Genomic DNA, 24,439 nt, shown 5'->3' on the forward strand with positions numbered 1-24,439 from the left:
GGTGGATGGATTTGTACATGGGTTCAGTGACTACGGCTACGTCCAGAAGCCCAGGAGGGGCAGCACAGCGACTTGGGTTAGGTAGCAGCCTCAAGCATTCCCGGAGCAAACATGGCTGGCCGCAAGCGACCTGTCACTCACGTTGACATGCTGAACCATCTCGGGGCGAGCGAACGGGTTCCTAAGAGGCACCCGATCAACCGAGTTACTAACGTGTGCGGCGTGCCAACGAAGGAGACCAGGCGCGAAGTGCAGAAGCGTGGCTGCACGTGGAAATCCTGCGCAGCTGTGCCGCTGCGAGCCTGCGTCTCTCCTGGCGTTTCGGCTCCAGATGTACGTGACGCTGGTGAGCCTTACCCGGACCCAGCGAATAGGATGGGACCTGAATCAAACGGGCTTTGAATTATCAGATCATGTACAAACAGCAAGGAGCAGGCATCTTGATCGATGGTGTCAAGGTGTGTAAGTGTGTGTGGGGATAACCTTTGGACAAGAAACTAATGGTTTTGGAGGGGGAGGAATCAGACTTTGAGAGTGACAGACAGCGCCTTTGAGAGAAGCAGACCTCCAATAGTAAGATCCGGCGAGATGCTACCCAAGAGGGCCAAGTCGTGGAGATGGTTCATTCAACTGAGTCTACGGATATGTCACGGCATTGTTCGGATACCTTAGAAGAGAATTCGGGATGCAGGCAGAATCGGCAACTGAGAGAAATGACTGACGGCAAGAGGTGCCAGTTGATTGACCTCGGATAAGATAAGATAAGCAGCGGATCTGAGTGGACGAAGGAAAGGCCGGTGGCTTCCATTCCTGCCCCGACTTCTCCAAGAAGCCGTAGCCCCACAAGGTCGGCGTTGGCCGGTACATGTGGGCACGTATCTCCTTCCCCCTCACGCCGGGACAGGACCCGAGGGGAAAAGTCTCGAGACTCTTGACCAAGTCTTCAAATGGACCTATGGCGACCCGGTCATTACTCACTGTGGATCCAGGCTCGTGCACGCCAGTCAGTCGCCAGGCCCAACATCCGGATTCCGGGATTGGCCGAACGGGGGAAAGGGCAATCTTGCGACTCTGCAGACTGGTCCCCCCCCGTGCCCCCCTTCACTCCAGAGTCTCCCATCTGCCATCACCATTCCTTTTCCAGCCGACTCTTCCACTCGCCCCCTGGCTCTCCCACCCCTCCCACATCCAGTTTGGCGGGCCACAGGTGAGTCGACGTCAGGATTTATCTCACACAAACTTGCATCCGATGCCTACTCGACCGCCCTCCCCCACTGCGACTTGACTCGACACTCGACACTCGACAGCCAGAACCAGGGCACACGCGAAGCACTCCGACGCACGCCGCATTCTTCCCGACGTACAGCAGCATCCCGCAGCAAAGACTCAGTCAGCCAACTTCCTCATCCCCATCCATCCCGCCCGTATCGCGCCTGCGCTGCAAGTCTGCACCTCCACGCCGATCACTCATCCGAGTCCACCCCAAGGCGCTTCCGCGATCGAAATACCGCGCGCAGGATCGAGACTGGCTCTTCACCCGCCAAGCACCATATATCACCCACGATAACGACTCTCCTACATTCATCGCTACTCGTTCCCCGGAACGACGTTTCTACACGCTGACGAGCCGACAAACAACGGAATCCCAAGTCTGAGTGTCCCCTCTCGCTGCGGCTCCTCATTTCTCTTCCCCGTGCGAAACCGTTTTGCAGTGCAAGCTTGGACGTCTTGCCCCAGGATCGACCCGGCTCGGGCACGGATGACAGCATAAACCCCAGCAACCTGGAAGGATATCATACCAGAGAATAGGGGTCCCCAACCGAAGCACTTGCTTTTTACCCTTTCGTCGGCGGAACCTCCCCGTCACGTCGTACGTCAAAACACGGCAATCTCCTCCCTCTTCTGCAACGACATACGCACGACCGGGTGCGGCTTCGATCTGCACACTACCAAAGGCGACCGATGACATCGCCGTCCGGCACATTCACGATGCCTTCTCAACGACCTTTCTTCCTCTCCACTTTCTTCAACTCATTTAGACAACAGTCTCCCTCGGCGGCTGCGCTATCATCGCAACAACCGAACAAGCATACCACACAGACATCATCGTCATCGTACGCCACACAGTCCGCCGCTTCAGCGCCACGAGCCATCTCCTCGAATACATCACCAAGTAGCGGTGGGAACAATGCGAACACCAACTCGACAGCCCGGTCGACATCAGGAGTCGTGAACCAATACCCATTACATTCCCCGCGCGGGGGTATCCCTATTCCCGGCAGCGCGAACCGACGGCGCGGAAGCGACAGCAGCAGCGAGGGATTCCGCGATGTGCTGGGTGCCGATAAGTGGTATATTGGAGGGCGGACCGCCGGTGGCGAGGAAAAGTTCTTCAAGCTAGGCGTCGTTCGGAGAGTGCGCAGTAACGACGGCCTGAGTCTGGATCGACTGAGTTTATAGAAGTAAACGACCGTGGCGACGGCGGCAATGACGACGGATGACGGCGAAACGGATGATCGAAAGAATGAAGATATGACGAGGGCTTTCAAATATGACTTGGGTATATAGGCGGAACCAGGGAAACGGCATCATCAACGAGCCCCCTTCACGATACATCCGGGAAGGGAATATATCGAATAAACCCCCATACTTATGGGGTCACTGGCGTTTGGAAGGGTTATGGCTTTTCTTTTTGTTGAAACAAATAGCAACCTGAAAAATGGTTAGAGCACACACGTGAGAGTGCAAGAGAAAAGCATTGAGTTGAGCAAAATAACTGGACAAGAAGTCACATTACAATTTTCTACCTCGTTTCTTGTCCATACTTTTGCGATTATCAGCCACGAGATGGTGATTCTCTAATATGAGGGAGTGATACCTCTACCACATGAAGCGTTGCATCCGCCCATTTTCCAAGACCCTGCCATCTTCTGCTCTCCACAGATACGGCTTGGCGAGGAATATGTACATGGTAACCAAGTTGACAAGCACGAACCAGAGAGTCTCTAGAACGAGCCGCACATCAAACTTCTTCCCGAACGTGACCAAAGCGCCAAGGATAGGGATCCCCGCCATCGTTGATAGCGCTGGATTCGTGGCTGCGTGATCGTGGAGCTTCCACGCCGGGACGAGGATGCGCCAGAAGACCCAGGGGAGGATGAAGTAGCGCGGTTCAACAAGGGGGGCCGTCATGAGCGAGAGGGTCGTTGCGAGGAGGAGGAGGATTGCGGTTGATGAGGCGGTTGGTTCTGTGGTGTATGAGGTCTCATCGGCGAGGGTGATTATCGCGTACGGGTTGTGACGATCCTGGGTCTCTTTTCCTTCTGCGGCTATGATGGGTTCAGGGTTGTCCAAAGGATCTGTTGCAGGGGGTTTTCCTTCGCGGTACGGGGTTGCGGTGCTAAAGGGGTTATTCTCCCATGGTCCGGGACGAAGCGTAGTGTACCGCCCCGAGCAATCTGCGGTATGATCCGAGAGGAACCCGCCCTGGCCGCAGCCGCCGAGGGCGTCCCAGCATAGCCAGCGGGCGAGGGTGTAGGGGACGACGAGGTAGTAGCGGAACAGCCCCGGGCGGCGGATCGTGTAGCGGAAGATGTAGAACATGTAGTGTCTGTTGTCTGCGAGGGTGAAGGGGTGGATGATGGTGTTGAACTTGACGACGAGCAGGGTTAGGATGAGGAGGGCGGGTGTGAGAAGGAGGTTGTAGAGTTTGGATCCGATGAGGGCTTGGAGGGCGGTGAGGATGAGGGAGGTTGAGGGGGTGGTTGCTGAGGTGTATTGTTCTGTTGAGTCTTGGGCTTGGAGTTTTTGTTTTTTGGAGGAGCTGTCTTGTACAAGTCCGCTGAGAGCGTGCTTGCGTCCGGGGGTACTGTTGCTAGATGTTTCAAGCTTGGTCGTGTTCGTTTTGAAGAGGGTACAGTAGAGACCATGGACGAAACGGAGGACTCCCACGGCGGAAGGAAGAAATAGGGGGAAGGAGAAGAAAGCGAAGAGGGGCCAGATGTAAAGCATTTGGGCGAGGTGGATTGTTGCGACATGGTTGGATTTATCACCTAACGATATGTTAGTCCATGTATAACTCGAGTTGAGCAGTGATACATACCGAGTACAACGCCACCGTTCCAGGCAACAAAGCCAGCGAAAAGGGCCATGGTGGCGATATGCGGATAGATCTTCTTCAGTACGCGAAGAGGGTTTGCCAGGGCTGCGATGCCGATGCTCAGGGCGGAAATGAACAAGTCTGGCTGTGTTAGTGGAACCCCTTACACCCCTCTTCCCATCAGACTTACCATCTGGCCAGGCAGTGTTTAGAGACGGATCATGGACATCCCCAACAGAGTACCTCCACGCGTAGAATTTCACAACCTCGCCAAGTGTTGTCACGCTAGGCTTGGCCACCGGATCAGGGCGCAGAGACTTTACGGCGGCGACGGCTTCCAAGCCGCCCATGTACACGACCACCCAGAAGACATTGGTTTGTCTCATGACAAGCGTCAAGACGCCGAGGACAATGGTAGTCCAATCACTCAAGAAAGAGCTGCGCTCCTCGCGGACGCGGTGGAGGTGGTGATAGTAGGCGACAAGGACCGACAAGGTTGAGACGACGTCGGTGTAGTACAAACCCGAGAAGAAGAAGAGAACGGGGAAGAGGGCGACGTTCCAGCCCAAGTGAATGGAGTGGAAGGAAAGCACGGCTGGCGGTGCCGGGGAGTTTGCGTCGGGGCGACGGGTCTCGAGGAGGTGGCGGCAGTGGGTTGCCAGGATACCGACGCCGAGGACGGCGATGATGTTGACGCCGCGGAGGTCGAGGACGGAGCAGCCGGGTCTCATCATCACTTGTAGGTAATACTTGGATAAGATGTATCTGGGGAATTGTGAGCCGAGGAGGTAATCGACATCAGTGGCAATGGCGACTTACAAGCCGGGAGGGGTGGTAATTTTGTCATCCCACTCATCCCATCTTCCCTGGCAGAATTTCTGGGCTTGAGGAATATGAAAGATCTCATCCTGTGTCTTGTCAGTATGTGGGAATGACATCGATCTGAGGTACGCGGATAGGGCTTACCAGGTAAGGCTTGTCGACTTGGGCCATGACATTGCTGCACCAGATCCAACCGAAGATAAAAATGATGATGTACGAGACGCGCATAAGCACATCATAAATCTTGTTTGTCTTAGGACCCGAAGGGTCAGGGTTGGGCATCTTGGGGGTGATGAGCCATAGTAGAGAGTAGAGAACGACGACAGACAGGATGTTGAGTCCGTCGACAAAGGCTTCAACGGCCTTCATCCTTGATGTGAGGTGCCCGGAAGGGCAGATGAGATAAATTGGCCTGGCTGCGTGTTCTTGTCGGCGTCGTCGAGGTGTAGTCACTCAAGATATGCAAGGTAGGAAGAAGTCAAACTGAAAAGACTGTCGTAAAAAAAGATGAATGAGCCTCGACTTGGGGAAAGCAATGAGTGTTGTTTGCTGTAGCAAACGGTCTCTTACACAGACGAGTGAGGTGAAAGAAAGTGAACAGTTCATCGATTGGCGAGGATGCAGCAATTACGCGTCTTCGCACTGTTTGTGCACGGCCCCATCGTTCCTAGCCGTGATTAAGCTGCTGCTCCAAGAAAGGGGCAAATCAACTTCACAACAAAAATGTTCCAGCCAGTTATTCAGCAGGAGATGATATAAAGCAAAGTCATAACGCATAAGGGCATGTTCAGGTTTTGAATCACGGCCTTATTCTCAAAAAGTCTATTGTATCTTTTATACAAGCCCCGAAGGGTGGGCATCCATCCATCCCAACACATCATTCAACCATGCTCGCCCCATTTTCAGTAGTAGAGAAGCATAGCCGGGTCATAAAATGTATTTAGAATGGCTAGTAGTCCAATGTTAGCATGACGACTTGGCAGCTTACAATCTCGAGGGAGGCTCACGTTGTCAGAGGCAGGGGGAACCTCCTTGGCGAACTTGGGGCCAACAATGGGGATCTTCTATAGAAGACATTAGCTATCAAGCGAATCCAATTCATAGACCGTGTCTGCCTTACAATAAGGATATCGTTTTGGATTCTGGGAATGCCGGAGGTGTAGAAGAGGGCAGCAACACCGGCGGTAGCACCGAAACCAGCAGCGCGGGTTCCGCTAGCAAAGGATGTCAGTAAAAGCATCCCTAGTCTTTCAATTGTGTTTGTTCCTGTTGAAAGGCAGCATCCGGTGTCCTTCATTCAACCCATGTCATCTTTTGCAATGCCGTGTTTCCCGAAAGTGGCAATGGTAGTTTGCACTTGCGCCGAGAGTCGGGATTGTGGCCTCCGGGTGCCATGCGAAAAGTCCATAGGGCAACTCACAGCTTAACGACGGAAGCAATGGTCCAGCCACCAACGTTGGGGATCGTGTTGTACCTAGAGTTGACCAGTCAGTCCACTGTTCTATCGGTCCTTCGTTTGTCGTGTGAATTCCTCTCGCGGCCTGGGGAAATGGCCAGCCGTAGTTGGGACGAATCAATCGCAAGGGTATCGGTCAACGTACTTGGGTCCGAACTTGCTGCGGAAGGCAGGGTACAGAGTACCGACGCGGGCCTGGATCGCAGTTTTGTCAGAATTTCCTCATGTCTGGAAGTACTCAGGGGCGTCAAGCATAAGTCTGGGGGCCTAGGGAGCAATTTGACTCACGGGAGAAGGCATCTTGTATGTGGTGGTCGTGCGAACGAACTGGGGGGTATTCAATTGCAGATGCAAAAGAGTGAGGTCGTGAAGGAATGGTGATGTTGCGCGAGTTTCTTAGCGGGAAAAGCCGGCCGGATTTCCAATGCGCCTCAGGCTACAGGCTGGGATCGAACAATGAAAGCTTGAGCCAATGGGCGGGCTACATTGGGTGGGGCTATGGTACGGCCTAGCCAAACTCAGCTCAGCCTTGCACCTAAATCCTCTCCTCCACACCAACAGCTCAACCAGCGACGTCGGCCGATCGACGAACTTTCGACCACAACCATGGACAAGATTATTGATGCGCGCTTCGAGCGTGTTGAAAAGGCTCTCGCCGTTCTGATTGAGTCGGTGTCCAAGTACCATCCCCACGCCAAGCAGGCATTGGATCTCCATGAAGCAGACCATGACCTCACAAAAGGTCTCGACGATGGTAAGCTTACCTCCGACACAAGCTGCCAGGTGACCAAGCTAATCCCACGACCACAGTTCAAATCCATCAAAACAACAACCTCCGTCTGCAGCAACTCCGAGCCACAACATCCTCTCTCGACACCCAGATCCGAGAGACCCTCTCCAGCCTAGCAACAACACGCAAGGACATCACCACAACCCAAATTACAGTCCACCCCGACGGGCCCAACTACCCCGTGAAATACGACGAACTTCTCAACTATGCCCGCCGCATCAGCAAAACCACCCTCCCCCCCGCCGCCCTCACAAACGGCGGCCTCACCACCGGCGGAGGCTCTCCCGGCCCAGACCCGAACGCAAGCATGACCACCAACCCAAACACCCCCGGTGCCAACGGCCTCCAAAGCCAGCCCGTAAGCGCCGCCCCGACACCAAGCCAGAGCCAAACCCCAGGCCCATCGGGTGGGGCAAACGGCAGCCCCGTCGGCGGCTCGCAGGACCTCCTCCCAGGAACGCAGCAAACCACCGCAACCTCCCTGCCCGACGGCCTCCGCAACCACCTCAACCCCCACTTCAACGAGATTTTCGTGCCCTGGCCGAGCGAGGGCATGATCCGCGGCGGCGCCATGGCCATGTACCAGAACCTCGCGGACTCGGGCACCGATCCCCGCGGCTACGACCCACAGCAGATTGCCGAGGCGAAGCGGAAAGAGGAGGAGGAGCGCAAGGTCCGCGAGGAGCAGGAGAAGGCCGAGACGGAGAGGAAGAACCGGGAATACGCAGAGAAGATGGAGAAGATTCGCCGCGAGCAGCAGGAGGCGTACCGGCGCGACAGTGTGGCTGTTGGCGCCGGTGCTGGCGCCTCTTCAGCTGGCAAGAGCAAGCAGTTCCAGTTTACAAGTCTGATGGACGATGACGATGATGATGAGTAGCTCACGAGTGGCTAGCGAGCCATTTCACCAAAAACATCCACAACACAATTTACACATGACACATAGAAATGAAGGGAACTGTACATGCGCTGTTGTTTTACTAAAAGCTGGAGACAGCTCGCTCCCGTCTACCAATCCCTGCCGTCTACCATCTAACAAGAAATCATTTTTTGGAATCTTATGACCAACCGCGCGCTCTGCTCCTAGGCCAAAGCGTGTCATCAATACTACAATGCAACGCTCGCGGGACGAGAGTGAGTATTCGTACAGTAACGTTGATACAATAGCATGAAACTGTCGCCGCATGTCAACGCCCGAATGCAATGCCATTTAATCAATCTTAATGGAGGCGTAAATCTTCCTGACAAACCACCAACTTGCGAAATAGCCAATGGAGCCTGCGAATTGACGTTAGTGCAGGTCAAAGCTGCGGAGTGATAGGCAAGCTTACCAGTAAGAATGAAGAACAGGAACGAGATCAGAGCACTGTAGCCGACGTAGAGGACAGTACCAGCCAGATTGCTCAGGTTCAACTTGGTGAACAGGTACAAGAGGCAGTTGAGGAAGATGTAACCACCGCTCATGCCCGCAGCAAGGAAGGATCGCCACTGCCAGTTGTAGTTCTCAGCGCAGAGCAAGAAGTATACCATGAGAATGGTAACGGCAGCAGTCGTGACAATCATCAGGCCGTACGAGAGGAATAGGAAGCCGAACATGTAGTAGATACGGCTGAACCAGACGGAGCTCATAATGAAGTAGAGTTCAACGAAAATGGCGCCAAAGGGCAGGAGACCGACAATGAGCATGCTCGGAATCGGTCTGAGATAGGAGGTGGCGGGTGGAATCTGGCGAGGGATCTGGTTGGTCTTGACAGGCGCCTGGACGGGGGCTGCGCGGAAACCCATCCAGGATCCTGCGAACGAGAGCGGCACCGACAGGATGAACCAGATGGCAATGATCACCAGCATGGTAGTGAAGGGCACGGCGCCGGAAGACTGCTTCGCCCAGAGGAAGAGATCCAGGAAGAAAAAGGCTCCAAATACGATGCTCGGCACCAGGATCGGGGTCAGCGCGATGTTCATCTTCCACTTCTCGCCTTGTAGCGACTTGTAGGTTCTCGCAGAGATGTAACCGCCGACAAAGCCCAAGATAGTGTAAAGGAGAAGGATGATCGTTCCGAGGGACCCACGGTTAGAGGGCGACAAGAAGCCGAGGAGGGCGAAGCAGATGGTAAAGCCCGTCATCACGAAGAGCTGAACACCGTTTCCGAGCAGGACCGAGAGCAGAAGAGGGTTCGACGGGTTGCGGAAGACGTCTCCGTGGACTAGCTTCCATCCCGAATCCTCCTGGACTCCATCTTCGAGTGCCGAAGTACCAGAGAGGTCGTCCAAGTTAATCTGGTCAAGGCGGTTGTATCTCGCAATATCCTTCTTCAAAGCTCTGACCAAGATGGACATGACGGTGAGGATCAGAATGATGACGATAATCGCGGTGTCAACAAGCCAGAACCAGTGGATCTTGGGATCAAATACGTGCAAGTACTTGTCCCAACGGGTAGCCCAAGCTGTCTTGGACTCGATCCAGAATACTGAGTACGAGAACTTGACCTCCTTCTCAGTGCCGTCTTCCTCGAAGATGATGGGCTCCATCTGGTTATTGCAGTCGAGCAGACCGGGGTACGCACGCGAGCTCGGCTCGACAACGACACCGACTACGCGCAGCTGCGACTGATCGCCGTTGACTGCGTGGTATTCGACGTTGATATCGTAATGGTTGTTGAAGATGACGTTGCCGTTCTCGTCCTCGCCGCCCATCAAGAATCCTGGGTTGTAGAAAGTCGTGTTCGTGAAGTCATCGTAGATCTGCTGTCCAGCAGGCAAGCCGTCCACGAGCCAGTTCAAGCTGTAACCTTGTTCGATGCGGCGCTTGACGAAACCAACTGCCGCCGGGGGATATTTCTGGATGCAAAGCGGCTTGCACTTCTCGTCGTTCTTCATGCGCAGCTCGAATGGCGAGGTCATGATGCGATCTCCGAAGAGAATGCTGCCGAGACTCTCCGACACATACTCGGGACGGGGTTCGGGCTCGCAGAACTTGAAGCCAGGGTGGTAGTAGTCGTAGGAAACAATTGAGTGCAATCGGGAATCGGAGGGGGCGGCGACTGGCTTGATGCTGTTCACGTAGAGAGGAACGACGTCGCCCTTCTTGTAAGAGGTGGGCGCAACACCTGGCAAGTAGAAGGCAGAAGCGAGCTGTGGGATAGCCAGCAAAGAAGCCACGAGCGCCGAAGAAGGCACCATGTCTCGTAATTGCATCGTGACACGATGCTAGAGCTCTGTCCAAAAGTTGCGATCAGTCTCGATACTTTGCGAAAGAGATGATGTTGGCCAGAAGAAAGGTAGCGTGAAACATGAAACCGATGGGAATAGCTACCCCGATGGATGGATCGCGATTACGTACCCTTGGTTCTCGGTAAGGTGTCCAGGTAGCGCAAAGCGGCTTACAGCCGGTGGGTCATCCGGCTTCCTTCTGCACCTTGTTGATGGCGGTAAAGATAGTTCGGCAAGAACACGGGAAAGCTTGTGGTGATGTTTGGGCAAGAAGAAAAGTTGCTTCGTGGTGGACAGATCGCCAATTGCCTTTGTTATATCAGGTCCGGGAGCTTCGTATCTCATTACAGGAGCTCCTGCTGCCTCTCGAACAACTGTCCCGAATCTGGCTTAGTCACCATGAACCCCTGCATCTCAACTTGGGGGCTGCTCAGGCAGGTCCCATCCCTTCGCGCTTGACTAGCCGGAATATTGTCTGTCCGGGGTCTTACGGCTGGGCTGCCAGGGGCGCGTGGAAACATTCATAGTGGAGACCGGTGGTCGGGGCCCACAAACTCCGATGCACTGGTCCCCGCAATTCTGCAGATCACTTTGGCGGTTGCAAAAAAAAAAATCTTGCATCGCGCTTTTTGTTCAGTTGCGACCTCGAGTTCTCAACCAGCAACACATAGCATAGCCAGGTGCAAAATGGCGGCACCAAGCACCCTCCCAGCATTGCTGGACTCATTGACTCAGTCATTGACGACATCACTCGACGCGGCACCAAAGGGCACCATTGCGCCGCCTCAAAATGGAATTTCGCTGCTCGATACCAAGAATGAGCTTCTTGCCTCCTACCTGCAGAATCTCGTCTTCCTGATCCTTTTGAAGTTGCGCAACGCCAAGAAGCAATCAAGCGACGATAACAATGCCGGAGAGACCATGGAGACAGTTGTCAAGAAGCTGGTGGAACTCCGACTGTACCTCGAGAAGGGTGTCCGGCCCCTCGAAGACAAGCTGCGTTACCAGATCGAGAAGATTCTTCGCGCCGCGGACGACGCCGAACGGAATGCCAAAGCAGCCAAAAACGCACAGGATGCAGGCTCCAACGACTCCGACGACTCTGCATCCGACGGAGAGTCTGGTAGCGACGAAGAGGAGGATGAGATCAAGGCAGCCAATCTCCAAGCCCGGCCAGATGCCTTTGTTAGACCCGCCGCGGCCTCTGCTGCCGTTGCAGCCGCTGCGAAGAACGGTGTCTATCGACCCCCGAGAATTGCGCCTACCATCATGCCCTCGGAACGCAAGGAGAAATCTGACCGTCGGCCACTCAAGTCCCACACTATGGATGAGTTCATCGAGCACGAGCTGTCAACTGCACCCATCGCCGAGCCCAGTATTGGAACGACCATTGTCAATGGTGGCCGCAGGATCAAGACTGCCGCGGATCGCAAGACGGAAGACGAGCGTCGCGAATACGAAGAAGCAAACTTTACCCGTCTCCCCACATCGAGCAAGAAGGCAAAGAAGGAGGAGGCTATGCGGACTGGCAACGGCAAGCGTATGCAATTCGGTGGAGAGGAATGGAGAGACCTCGGCGAGGGTATCGACCGAATCAACAGACTCACGGCTCGCAAAAGCGGAGGCGGCAGCAGCCGCGATATCCTCGACAAGAGCCGGAAGCGCGGCAGAGACACGACGGATGGACCAAAGGGCAGCGGTCAGGCCGAAATGGGCGAGAGATTCCAGAAGAAGGCCAAGATGTTGGAGGCGGGCAGACGCGACAGAGGCAAGCGATAGACGGAGATACCCACAATATACATGGAGCAGCAGCTATCGGAGAAATCTTTGCCGAGGTCCTAGGAAACCTTTCAAATTCGGTTGATCCAACTCTAAAAAGAATGAATCACCCCGTCGTGTTCGTGTCTGTGTGCTGTGTATGAGTTGCGCATCAGGCGTGTTCCTGGATTTCTGAACCGTTTAGTGCTACTGAACCAACCAGGCTGGCAGCCGCTAGGGCAGACCGGGAAAAGGCGGAAGGCATCCGATCGGCCAATGATCTCCAAAATTCCCGATGAAAAGATGCCTCTTTAGCTCTAGGCTGCCACGGCGGCCCTACCAGCTCAACCGGCCGAGGCCTTGGTTCTCGGACTAGGCACCAAAGCCCTGCCATGTTGAGCCCGTCCGGCCGTGGTTCCCATGTCGACTTTCTTCAGCTTTCACAGACTCTCACACTCTGTATCTTTACACACACAAAGTTCCTGTCATGGCATTGGGTCGTACTTTACTTCTGGAGGAAATACTGCGTGGGCTCTATAACGATTGGACCAGATAATGGCCCAAGCCCACCCCTGAACTGTCCCCGTTCGTGTCCAATTAGGGAGACTGCTGGCGAGACTGGGCCGAACCCTCGTCTTCACATGCTTCAATGCGGCGTTTCAATGGGTTCCCTAGCGTTCTTGGTGACGTCAATCGTCGATAATCGGGTGGGCCTGTTCGCCGGCCGTCTCAGTCTCACCTCACCTTGCCAGCAAGCAACAGCAGCTATCAGCAGCAGCGGCGGCGGCAGCACTAGCACAGGGGAAATGGGAAGAAAGAGCTCACATGCCAGCCAGCTGCCCAGAGCTTCTATAGCTCCCTAGGCTCATCGGTCTTTCCACAGTATTTTTCAAGCGGACCTCCTTCCTTTGGTACACGTAGGGTTTAATACAGCTTCGTGCCCTCTCCCTTCCTTCACATTCAGTACTTTACGTGATTCTCTATTCCCGCTTCACTACAAACACCCATAGGTACACAAAGCTGTACCAATTGCTGCGTATCTGCCCTCCCAATACACCACCGACTTCGTCCAAGGCTTGCGGCCTACACGCCACGATGCCGTCCGAATCTCGTGTGGAGAACCCCTTCTTCCACCCTTTCCTCTTCGTCTTCCAGATATGGCAATGGTTCGCCGATAAAATCTTCTCGCCTACCCCTCCCGAGCCCAGTACTCGCCTCAGCCGACCCAAGGTTGCTGTCATCGGAGCCGGTATCACGGGTGTCACTTCCGCCGCGCACTGCATTGGTCATGGCTTTGACGTGGTCATTTTTGAGGCCGGAGGCCGCGAGAATCTCGGCGGGATCTGGAGTGTATGTCGCCCATTGAGGTCCATCATTCTAATGTCTGATGCTGATGATTCCTGCAGAAAGTGAACAACTCGTCCAGTCTTCAAATCCACTCCATGATGTTCCGCTTCCACCCCTCGGTCAAGTGGGAACGCGGGTACCCCGACAGACAGCAGATTCTGAGCCAGGTAAAGCAACTCTGGCAGAAATACGGACTCGAGACTCGCACCAAGTTCAACACACCCGTGGAGAAGGTCTACCAGGACGAGAAGGGCAGATGGGTCGTCAACAACACCGCCAATGGCCACTTTGAAGGTGTCATCGCCGCTGTCGGTACCTGTGGTGAACCCAAGATGCCCCAGCTCCCTGGCATGGAGAAGTTCAAGGGCAACATCTATCACTCCAGCCAGCTTACTGGGTAGGAATGGCCCCCGTACTTTGAGCCTCAAGCGTGCTAACCAGATCACAGAAAGAATGCCAAGGGCAAGAAGCTCGTCGTCATTGGAGGCGGTGCCAGCGCCGTTGAGGCTCTGGAGTTTGCTGTGGATGAAGAAGCTGAGAAGACTTCCATTCTCTCTCGCAGCGACAAGTGGATCATCCCTCGCAACCCGATCGTGAACATGCTTTTGGCTATGAACATCCTCGGCCAAGAGACTCGTCTTTCTTGGATCCCAGAGACACTTCTTCGCAAATTCTTCTACCGAGACTTGCAAGACATCGCACCGTACGATAAGGGCATCTACATGGACACGCCAATGGTGAACAGCCATGTAATGGAAACTATCCGATCAGGCCATGCTGAGTGGGTTCGCTGCGACATCGAGGGCTTTACTGCGGAGGGTGTAATTGTCAACCGACGCGCTCAAGGCGTGCCCAAGGGCGGCCCTGGCAGAAGACAGGTTATCCCAGCCGATATCATCGTCATGGCCACCGGATTCAAGCGCCCGTCGTTGGAGTTTTTGCCTGACGACTGCTTCAATGAGCCGTACTCGCCTCCCAACTGGTACATCCAGACATTCCCACCTAACCACCCGTCCATCTCTGCTATCAACTGGTAAGCGGCTTCCTAGTGAACTCTGCGAATGAATATGGCTCTAACATTCTACAGCACTTACGTCGCTGCTATTGGCACTGTCGGAAACTGGCACATTGGCATCTACACCAGAATTCTTCTAATGTTCCTCATCGACCCATTGACAAGACCACATCCCTTCTGGATGAAGGCCTGGATCGAGATGACCAAGCTCTTGAAATCTGCTTCGCCTACCGGTGCCTTCGACTTCTTCACTTACCTTGAGCTCCTCTGGTGGTTCGCCTTCAGTGTCACCTTCAACCCCTTCCGCTGGAAGTGGGCGTTCTTCGTCTTCTTCGGATTAGGTTTCATGCTTCCTAAGCGCGTCGTCGAGGTCGAGAGTCGGATCCGTAACGGAATGGGCTTCCATGAGGATGTCGGACGCGACGTAGGGCACAGCATCTAAGCGGCATGCCAAGCTAGGACAGAGACGTGGGTGGGATTGCAACCGTGGAAGACGCGAACCCCTCTGAAGTTAGCCCTCACATGATCACCTGGACGTTGGTGTTCCACAGAAGCCTTGGGGCAAGTTAACAAGCAAAATGTTCCTTGTACAATAAATGACATGAGTTTACGAGACCTCGAAATGAGACAACCCTGTTAGTGTAGATTCCTCATCATTCAATGAAACAAACTCATGGTAGTCGCATTTCTATCCCACCCGAGTTCGCTGTGCGAACATGATCGTCAAGACCAAGACTCGATTGATTCCAAGACCGCGGAACCTTCTGACACCTTGTGATTCTGCAACCGCGAATTCCAACACTTAAGGATGCTTTCATGTCCCTCGGTTCGGTAGTTAAGCCACCGTAGTCAAGGGGAACCAATCGTTGACCATACCTGTAGATCTAGTCTCACCCAGCGATGCTCTTCCGCCCTGCGTGTGGAACACCGGCAGAGACACGCTCCCCGGATTTCCAGCTCGGGCTAGCATCACATCCGGCAAGTCCGCTTCAGTCGGCCGTGAAAGCGCCACATTTCCGTTTTGAGAACCATCACATATCAACACAGTTCAGCTCTCGCCGGGCATTCCAACCCTCCGGCACAGAGATTCAATAGTCAAATCACCCGCAGGTGCACAGCTTCCTTGTCTGCCAATGAACGCGATCTTTCATGAGTTTGCGGAGATGACTCTAAACATCGTCCGCTCGTGGATTAGTCCTGCAAAGTTTATACTGCTCTGAGAGCTAGAGGAACCGACAACCCGTGAGATAGAAGTCCCGTTTTGAACGGTCTCATCGACCAACGTCGCTCACTTCTGTATGCGGGGAATGCCATTTTGAGCACCCGTCATCGAGGTCAGCCAGCCACAAAGGTGAAAATGTTTACACCGCACAGCTATTCACACATTAGTATGCATTTCTAAAGCTCTTGCTACTTACACATACCATCCGTCCGGGAAGAGGGGTTGTCCGTTCCTCAAGACATGATTCGGATTATCAAACATTTCGTTCCCCCTCCTTCAGCGCGGACTTGACTGTCTTGGGACACATCTTTCTTGCGCAACATCTCATTGGTTATTTGAACGAAGCTCAATGGGCAGGCCGGGGTGAACTTTACCATGCAATCGATACCAGTTTGCGATGCGAGCATCTCGAGGGAATTGCGTTAAATCACTTAGACCACTCTTGGTCGAGCTGGAGACGCCCGTGTCTTAAACGAGCAACATGATCTTCAGCCCTTGTAAAAGTACCCGTTGGCCCATCCATGTTGGTGTAAGAGAAGGAATCCAAGCTGCTTAAAAGGTGAAGCATCATCCCCATTGAATTGAGAAAAGATCAGGATCGTCCATCTGAGAATGCTTGGATTCCGCAGAAACCCATTGAGTGTGTTACTCTCCCCTCTTTCCATGGTAAATTCTGTCCTATAAAGAATCCCAACTGAAGTGTACTCCTTCAAACAGGTCGCAGGAAGCCCTCGAACTCCTCATCCATCCTGTCTCTCAGCTCAGACAGCCAGTCCATCGACGACGTGCCAACAGTAGCAGACACAAAGATGTCCGTCTACGCGACCTCAAACCAGGGCTCCATGACCCGGAACTCCATCAAGCAGGAGTCCAGCGTCGTAAACACTGACGAACTTAACGTCAGCGACGCTTCAAGGTCGTCGTCTATCAGCTTGGACGCGTTGACAATGGTCGCCTCCAACGACGGACATATGTCTTACCGCGTCGTGCGTGTCATTGACACAGCCAGACGTATCCAGAAGAAGCTCGTTCGCGAGGTCGATGAAGTCACTCACAATCACTTCCAGACCATTGATCTCAACGCTTACCTGGCATACATCTCCGATGAGCGCCTGACACACATGCCACCCAGGGGCAGCCAGTGGGATCGCGTGCTGAAGTCGGCCGAGTTCTTTGGTCTTCAGCTTGACGAATACTCGCGCCACATTCAGTCCTTCATCGAGGGTTGCTCGCTTGTGCGCGACACAGCGTTGGCTACTTGCTACCTGTTGCTTAAGGTAACCCTATCAGTCTTACATCCCAGCTACGGCACCGACACTGACACTACCCTACTTAGCTCGGACACGATCAGGCACAGGCACTGGAGCCAACCTTCAACGCTCTGAATGAGCTTGGCTTATTGCTGAGTCACGCCATCAGACTCAACGGCATGTTCGCTGCGAGTGATGCAATTCGCTACGAGCTGAGTCGCATCTTCGATAGCATGCTCAAGCTTGTCGGCGACGTTGCCATCTACTACCGCTCCCGGATCAACAGCATCTATAGCGGCTCGGTGACGATTGACTTTGACGCTCAATTCGGCTCGCAGATTACCAGGATTCTGAAACAGCGAGAGAGCCTCTTCAATCACATGTGGCAGTACAGGCTCGGTTCCAAGAACCGCCGGCTAGACATCACCACGCTTCGTCGTCACCTCCTTCCCACACAGGAATCGGTCAAGTCTCATGTGTATGGACGTGTCGCCGATCGCAAGCTGCGTGTTGATGGGACATGCAAGTGGCTTTCGCACGACTTGCATGACTTCCTCAGCAGTGATGACAAGATCTTCACCGTTACTGGTGGAGAGGGTTGTGGCAAAAGTATGCTTGCCGCATGGGTGCGGGAGGAGCTACAAAGCCCGATCAATCGTGTCCAGTATGAGACTATCTCCCACACATTTTGTAAGTTCTCTCGGTGTCTCCATGTGCGATGCAAAAGCTAATGGTTGGACCCCAGCGACCGACATTCCCTCCGAAACAACTCCCATTGCCTTCCTTAAGAGCCTCTTGTCCCAGCTCCTAGAGATTAACGTTGGTGACGTCGCTCTCTTTGAGAGGCTCGAAGCCATATTCGACCATCTGTCCCCGTATCACAATAGCGCAAAGCTGGAGAAGGACCTATGGGAGGCCCTTGACTCGAGCTTAGCTTCAATCAACAGCAAGAAGGTCAATCTTAGCATCATCATCGACGGTCTCGATGAGGTCTCGGGAGGCGCCACCAAGGCGGGAGAACTTCACAAGCGTCTCCACACTAGCATTGGGAAGCTTCCTAGGACCCAAGCAGTAACATTCTCACGGCCAATCTCTCACCTTGGCGGCAGCGGCTGCAAGCACGTGGTTGTCACACCCGACCACGTTCGGGACGACATTGAGCTTTACCTCGCCAACAGACTTGGGCGAAGCTGCTGTTTTGTGGCACAGAGCGAACAGGCGAGAAGAGACTTGATCTGCCAGGTTGCGGAACAGGCAAAGGGTTCGTTCCTGTTTGCCTACCTCGCCAGAAGACTTTTCTTCGCAGTCTCAGACTTTGGAGTCTTCAGAAGTGTCATCGCTGGCTGCAGATCCGACGTTAAGGCCGTCATCGGAGAGCTGATGAAGAAGGTCAACCTCAAGGAAGAGTACGGCGAGAGCAAGACATACAACCTCTTCACCTTCATGGTCACCGCCCAGCGTCCGCTGACACTCGGTGAGATGACCGACCTTCTCGGAGTCTCATTATCGACTCGCACCGTTTCCCCCGGTGCTGATGTCATGGGCCCTGTCCGCAACACTCAGGGTCTTGTAGTGGTTCGCCACGGCACCCTGCGCTTCAAGCACTCCACCATCAGGAAGTACGTTCAGAGCCTTTGCGGCTCGACTCTTATGTCTCTTCACGACTCCCATCGCCACCTTACCATGGCTCTTCTTCTCTTTGCCAAGACGAAGTTTATTAGTCATACTTGTGAGCCGTCAATGGAGCCGGTCGCCGAGGAGACCTTCCATGAGTGCTTCCAAGCGCACCACATCGTCAGCTATATGGTCCGCCACTGGGTTGCCCATTTCCGTTCATCATCCCTAAGCGGCCAGAACGGCACCATTACCCTGACTTCCGAGTTCAAGGATGTTTTCCCCGACTCAATATTTTTTACCATGCTGGAGTGGCACTACTGGCAGACACAGTACGCCATCAAGGAGACTATTGAGATGCACAGCTTGAGTCTCCGCATTCGGTCCACTTGCTTCGGCGAGAAGAACCGATCATACCTTCAAAGTCTCATCATCCTCGGAAGCCTTCACCGGAGTCAGTCTGAGCATGCTTTCGCGGCCGAGTTCTTTTACAAGGCATCTCATCTTGGGCAGACCATCCTCTACAAATTCAGCCCGCTCGTGGTCTCATGCACGAACCTGTTTCTCACATGCACCGAGACTCTCACTTTCACCAAGAGAACTCAGACGGTCACTCACCGTGAGGAGATGATCAAGTTCATGATTGAGATCTCCAAGAGCAAGCAGGGAGGCCGTAGTGATGCCGTCATCAAGTGGTATGAGGCTCTTGCCAAGCTCTACATCGACATTAAAGAAGAGGAGCTTGCGATGTCCATCTACAGCGAGCTTCACATTATCATTACCGCCCGTTTTGGAAAGGGTTCTAAGAAGGAGGGATCAATTGCCGAAGCCATCTCCGGCATGACCGTTGTTATAAATGCTAGCGGCAAGAAGGCTCACAACCATGGACAGTGGCACTCGCTCTTGTTCGACACTGCGGACGACTTGTCGTTCACCGATGTTCGTCGCATCAAGATTCTCATCAGCCTTGCTCTTGAGTACGAGTCCAAGGGCCATGTGATTCAAGCCGAAAGGCTGTACATCAGTCTCTGGCGGGGTATCCTCGAGGTCTGCCGCACCACCAAGGTGACCACGGAGCTTCACATTCAGAAGATCAACATTGCCATTGAGTACATCCACTTCCTCAAGCGCGTCAAGCGAACAGAGGAGGCCTGCAACATCATGATATGCGTTTGGACCGAGTACGAGAACCAGTCTTTCGAGTCTGAGATCATCATGATCCGCCTCAGAGAACTTGGTGTTCTTGCGAAGTCTTTCGGCATCCTCAACGTGTCCATTTCCATTCTCAAGAAGGTTTGGGGATGGTTCAAGGAAAGAAAGACTGTCGAGAGCGAAGAGGCTCAATCTACTACGACAATAATCACGGAGGTTGTCGAGGAGATCACCGAGACTTACGTCGAGACCAAGACCACGACGACCGTCATTGAGACCGTCACTAGAGAGATTTGGGAGACCAATTACCAGCGCTGCCGGGGTCGTAAGGCCGACAAGAACTTCTTCAAGTCTTGCTTAGCTATGGTCAACCTTTACCTCAAGCTTGAGAACTGGGCTGAAGCCGAGGTCGTGATTCGTCAGTCTCTTGAAATCACTTGGAAGGGCATCTTGTCAGTCGATTCCAAGTTGACCATCGAGGGCGAGTTCATCTCGGAGCGCATTCTTATTGCGCAGCGACTTGCTCTGTGCTATCATCGCCAGAGACAGTTCGAGAAGGCGGATGCGATTTACCTCCGCATCTACAACGCCTGTTTCGCGACTCTCAAGGCCGACAACGTGTTGATCTTTGAGGCAGCTGAGGCCCTGGTTCAGTTCTACGAAGACTTCCACCGCCACGAAAAGGTCATTGATATCTACGTCAAGCTCCTGCAACACTACCGCAGACATCTTTCTTCTGGCCACAGCCTACAGGTCAGCATTCTCTACAAGCTTGCTGCCGTCTACCACAAGCTTGGCCGCAGGGAGGCTTACGATTGCTACGGCGAAATTGTCACCATCTTCTCCAAGGACGGGTGCTGCCACGGAAGTGCACTGGATGCAGCCATCATTGTCCTCAACCACTACCACGCTGAAAAGCGTTGGGCCGAGCTGCAGAAGATTTGTGTCACCCTCTGGACCACCTTTGTCCATCACAATCGTGAGATCAAGTTCACCCAGGAGATTGTCGAGCTCATTTACGAGCGGTACCGCTACGTCCTGGAGTTCCACGCCAAGGTCGAGTTCTCGGTCCGCTACAAGCTCACGATTGAGTATCGCGAGACCGCGACTAAGGTCTTTGGCGCCACTGCTGCCATCGTCATCAAGGCTTTGATCGCTCAGGCCCAGCTGTGCGAGAGCTCCGAGGAGCACTACCACGAGTCCATTACCATTTATGAGGAGGTCATTAAGAAGACTACGACCACCAATGTTGTCTCAGAGACCACGGTCAGGACGATCAAGAAGCGTCTGTCGAAGCTTTACGTGACCGTTATCACAACAAACAAGGTGACAACTACCAGCACAATTGACCGTGCGATCGGAGTCAGTCTTGAGATCTACGCACAGCTCAAGATTGAGTTCGGTTGGTGGCATGAGAAGACGCTTTCCAAACTTAAGGAAGTTGTCTTGTTGTCCAAGAAGATTGATTCCAAGGAAGCCCACTCATCAATTGCCCAGCTCCTACAGGTCTCTATTATTGAGATCATCACTACCGTTAAGATATCTATGAATCTTCATGCGGCAGCCAAGACTCTGGCTTCCATCTACCTGTCTGCCGGCATGGTTCACTATGGCCAAGATCTTCTCCGACAACTGCGATACCTGCTTCTTTTCCCTGGGTTCGAAGGCGGAGAAAAGGACGTCAACATCAAGATCTCAGGCCAATCGAGCAAGGTGTACCTTGTATTCTTGATTTCCTTCGAGCAGGCTCTCAACGGAGATGCCAAGATACGATACAGCTTCTCTGAGCTGATGGCAGATGTGCTCCTGGAGACGGTTCTCTACGAACAGTACATGTCTATCATGGTCACCTTCACCGACTCCACGAGAATCGAGACAATCATTGAGCCGGCAGCTCGCCTTCGCTTTATTTGGCAATCCCGCGGTCGCGGTGGGTTCGTAGACGTCCTTGACAAGAAGCTCTTTGCCTTGTTCACATCCCGTTACTTCAAGCCGACAAACTCTCCAGACGAGAAAAACGCCAGATTCGCCTTCTACGTCGCGCTCCTCAACGAAATTGGTGGCGGCATTGCGGATAGAGGCACCGTCGACTTTGGTCTCGTGTCCTGCAAGGCCGCATACACTTCTGTCAGAAGACTCATGGTCGAGGAGAAGAACTTTGCCAGAGCTCAGGATGTCGCACAATGTGCATTTGACTTTGCACAATCTCAACGGTTCTATCACCAGCGCAACTGCCACGTTTGGGGGTTCCGTCTCGCCGAAGTCCTGGCTGGCATTCGCGTAGATACGTGGAAGTCTGCCGGTCAACAACAAAAGGATGGACTGCTTGCCACGAGCCGAAATGTCCTGCAACATGTCCTGGCAATTCTGAGGGACGACAAGGTCGAGTTTACTAGCCTTCGATTTGAGGACATCTCCGGTCTCGTACGTCTACTTGGCGAGCAGAAGAACTGGGCAGAACTAGAGGTAAGTTTCATATACTCTATAGTGATCAATTGTTTTGTACTCTGTACTAATGATTCCTCTGCAGAGCCTTCTTACCTCGCTTTGGCGATCCAGAGAGGTCCAGCGCAACTGCGGCGTATGGTCTCCCGATATTGTTCTCACGATCGGCTCCCTCTTGGTCAACGCGCACGAACTTGCGGGTCATCTAGACCAAGCCATCATCCTTTGCGAAACAATCTACTACAATGTTCGCCAGTCCCGTGGTGGCTTGGATTCTTCCGCATTCTACTTCTCGAACCGCCTAGCCTACCTCCTTCGCCACGCCAAGCGTCTTCGCGATGCTGGGCGCGTGCATCTGGATGTTGTATGTGACCTCGACGAGCACCTGTCCGCAAGCCATGGCGCGGATAAGGATGAGCGTCTCCGTGCCGCGGCCGACATGCATCTCGATGGCATGCGACGATGTGGCTGGGCCACCCGCGGTGACGTGAGAAACACGAGTGAGATCCTCGAGAGAATGAGAGGATACGGTAAGCTCAACGTGCCTTCCATTGAGAATTGGTCGGCAGCGGATGAAAAGAAGGAGACGAGCCTTGTGTGGCCCGAGGCGATCAAGTGGGATCTCGGCAAGCCTGAGACTGAGGTGCAGGCGTCGAAGACGAGAGACCTGTTGTCTCCGGCTAAGGAGAGATGGGGACGCCTGGGATTTAGGCGGCTCGGGTCCGAGGTTGCACACTGAAGCTGGAGTTGATGTCTTCTAGTTTGGATTCTTCAGTGGGTTTTGTGGATATCATGGGGGGAGGGAGTTTACACATTGACCAACATTGGGTCACGTCACGTTTCTTAGAGTCAAGTTTCCTTGCGTCTGTTCAACTTGATAATCAATATTGTCTGAAAAGCTAGTAACACTATTCGGTTTTATCTATTTCTGAGCGGATGATGACTGAAATAATCCTACATTTCTTCTGGATTACCTTACGGTATTGTGAGTGAAGCAATCACGGTGTACCTAGTCAATACATCATGCCCCAATATCTAGATTTTGACCAAATATCCTCGTTTCAATATAGCGTTCCAGAGTCTTTCCAAGGCTTTCGGTGCCCTCGCGTTCGAATTCGTATTGATGAGTGTACGAGCCGTCACTCGTTTCTGTCCCGTAACTCACCCCGTGAACGCCATCCTGCAGGGCCGCCAAAAGCGTGCCCTCAAATCCCCAGAGGTTCAAGTCCTTGACAGTGTCGAATACCGGATTATTGGAGCACACTTCCATATGGTCTTTGTAAGCTTCCGTTTAACGATCGATCCAATCGTCGTAAGCCTCGTAACATGTCTTGGAGTATCTCTCTTCTAAGTCGTCGTCTTCGACAAGTGCACCGCAGAATTCCGGGCCATTTCCAGACGTACCATATGAAATTAGTTCCAAACTCCTCAGAGATGCAGTATTTGAATCCTGGTAAAGGAGGCCCATACTCCGGTAGAGATTCCGGCTGGATGTCTGGCTTTAGATGACTCTCTTCATGGGTTTGCAACAATGTTGACTCTGTCTGTAGCTGCTCGGTCGGATGTTGCTCCTCCGTCGGCGGCGAAGGCTCAGATGTAACTGGGAGTTGAAGCTCAATATGTGGTGTGTGCAGCTCATTGACTGAATCCTGCTCCTCCGTTTGAGATAGGGGTTCGGATATGGCCTTGACGGCTGATAGTTCTGGCTCTACTTCCGATGTTATGTTGGCAGGGAGTGGCTTCTTGTCCGTATTCAAGCGAACTTCGAGAGAGTCGCCTGAGAGCTCGACAACAACGCCATAGGGTGTGGTAAAAGAAAACTGGATTTCAAAGTGGGCATGTTCGGCAAGTACCAGTAAGGCTTTTATGTAGCTGAACGGAGACGTTTAAAGAATTGATGACTTGAAGAAGTTTTTAGGAAATGAGATGTTGAATAGCTTGAGCAACTGACTGATTTGATCGAGAGATACTTCACATATTAGTATTATTGCGAGAATCGGTTGCTGAGGCCGCCCCTGGTTGTGCTCAGAGCGCCTTGCAGCAGAGCCCACAGGTGACAGAGTTAGCATTGTTCTTCATGCTCGATATGTCACTTTTTCCACTTGTAGGGGTGATTGAAAGAAGACGAAGGCAACAGACCGAAGCAACGACAAATTTGAGCCCTTAACTGTTCTAGAGGCTGGATTACATTTTTAGGCATTCCTAAGCGCTTAGAGGCTGGGTTTAGGGCCCATGGGTTTAGGAAGTACTCCCAGCGCCTAC

General features: G+C 53.3%; 9 protein-coding genes across 9 annotated transcripts; 6 read left to right on the forward strand and 3 right to left on the reverse strand.

Annotated features, from left to right (window-relative positions):
- Positions 1-111: 111 nt before the first annotated feature.
- Positions 112-1,623, forward strand: BDP55DRAFT_636815 (uncharacterized protein; the record flags this gene model as incomplete). Its single annotated transcript, XM_060572934.1, has 3 exons — positions 112-333; positions 411-462; positions 770-1,623. 3 exons carry the CDS (start codon positions 112-114, stop codon positions 1,621-1,623), a joined length of 1,128 nt encoding a protein of 375 aa, XP_060424269.1.
- Positions 1,624-1,989: 366 nt separating this feature from the next.
- BDP55DRAFT_733146 (uncharacterized protein) lies at positions 1,990-2,460 on the forward strand (the record flags this gene model as incomplete). The annotated part of the gene is made up of 1 exon (XM_060580039.1): positions 1,990-2,460. The coding sequence occupies one exon, from the start codon at positions 1,990-1,992 to the stop codon at positions 2,458-2,460; it is 471 nt and encodes a 156-aa protein (XP_060424270.1).
- Positions 2,461-2,880: 420 nt separating this feature from the next.
- Positions 2,881-5,290, reverse strand: BDP55DRAFT_733147 (DIE2/ALG10 family protein; the record flags this gene model as incomplete). The annotated part of the gene is made up of 5 exons (XM_060580040.1): positions 2,881-4,052; positions 4,103-4,240; positions 4,290-4,864; positions 4,919-5,007; positions 5,066-5,290. The coding sequence occupies 5 exons, from the start codon at positions 5,288-5,290 to the stop codon at positions 2,881-2,883; spliced, it is 2,199 nt and encodes a 732-aa protein (XP_060424271.1).
- A 571-nt stretch (positions 5,291-5,861) lies between these two features.
- BDP55DRAFT_733148 (ubiquinol-cytochrome-c reductase complex subunit-domain-containing protein) lies at positions 5,862-6,677 on the reverse strand (the record flags this gene model as incomplete). Its single annotated transcript, XM_060580041.1, has 6 exons — positions 5,862-5,870; positions 5,929-5,985; positions 6,042-6,135; positions 6,342-6,395; positions 6,523-6,572; positions 6,666-6,677. 6 exons carry the CDS (start codon positions 6,675-6,677, stop codon positions 5,862-5,864), a joined length of 276 nt encoding a protein of 91 aa, XP_060424272.1.
- Positions 6,678-6,983: 306 nt separating this feature from the next.
- Positions 6,984-8,044, forward strand: BDP55DRAFT_562741 (vitamin-D-receptor interacting mediator subunit 4-domain-containing protein; the record flags this gene model as incomplete). The annotated part of the gene is made up of 2 exons (XM_060570178.1): positions 6,984-7,131; positions 7,188-8,044. The coding sequence occupies 2 exons, from the start codon at positions 6,984-6,986 to the stop codon at positions 8,042-8,044; spliced, it is 1,005 nt and encodes a 334-aa protein (XP_060424273.1).
- Positions 8,045-8,374: 330 nt separating this feature from the next.
- On the reverse strand, positions 8,375-10,359 carry BDP55DRAFT_562766 (endomembrane protein 70; the record flags this gene model as incomplete). Its single annotated transcript, XM_060570181.1, has 2 exons — positions 8,375-8,442; positions 8,496-10,359. The coding sequence occupies 2 exons, from the start codon at positions 10,357-10,359 to the stop codon at positions 8,375-8,377; spliced, it is 1,932 nt and encodes a 643-aa protein (XP_060424274.1).
- Positions 10,360-11,061: 702 nt separating this feature from the next.
- BDP55DRAFT_562657 (uncharacterized protein) lies at positions 11,062-12,153 on the forward strand (the record flags this gene model as incomplete). The annotated part of the gene is made up of 1 exon (XM_060570174.1): positions 11,062-12,153. One exon carries the CDS (start codon positions 11,062-11,064, stop codon positions 12,151-12,153), a length of 1,092 nt encoding a protein of 363 aa, XP_060424275.1.
- Positions 12,154-13,227: 1,074 nt separating this feature from the next.
- BDP55DRAFT_697547 (monooxygenase) lies at positions 13,228-14,936 on the forward strand (the record flags this gene model as incomplete). The annotated part of the gene is made up of 4 exons (XM_060577693.1): positions 13,228-13,482; positions 13,539-13,876; positions 13,928-14,512; positions 14,567-14,936. The coding sequence occupies 4 exons, from the start codon at positions 13,228-13,230 to the stop codon at positions 14,934-14,936; spliced, it is 1,548 nt and encodes a 515-aa protein (XP_060424276.1).
- A 1,589-nt stretch (positions 14,937-16,525) lies between these two features.
- On the forward strand, positions 16,526-22,916 carry BDP55DRAFT_733153 (uncharacterized protein; the record flags this gene model as incomplete). Its single annotated transcript, XM_060580042.1, has 4 exons — positions 16,526-16,993; positions 17,053-17,656; positions 17,712-22,198; positions 22,263-22,916. 4 exons carry the CDS (start codon positions 16,526-16,528, stop codon positions 22,914-22,916), a joined length of 6,213 nt encoding a protein of 2,070 aa, XP_060424277.1.
- Positions 22,917-24,439: the final 1,523 nt, after the last annotated feature.

Source organism: Colletotrichum godetiae (assembly GCF_030913485.1).
Source record: "Colletotrichum godetiae strain CBS 193.32 chromosome Unknown BDP55scaffold_59, whole genome shotgun sequence".
Classification (NCBI taxonomy): Eukaryota; Fungi; Ascomycota; class Sordariomycetes; order Glomerellales; family Glomerellaceae; genus Colletotrichum; species Colletotrichum godetiae.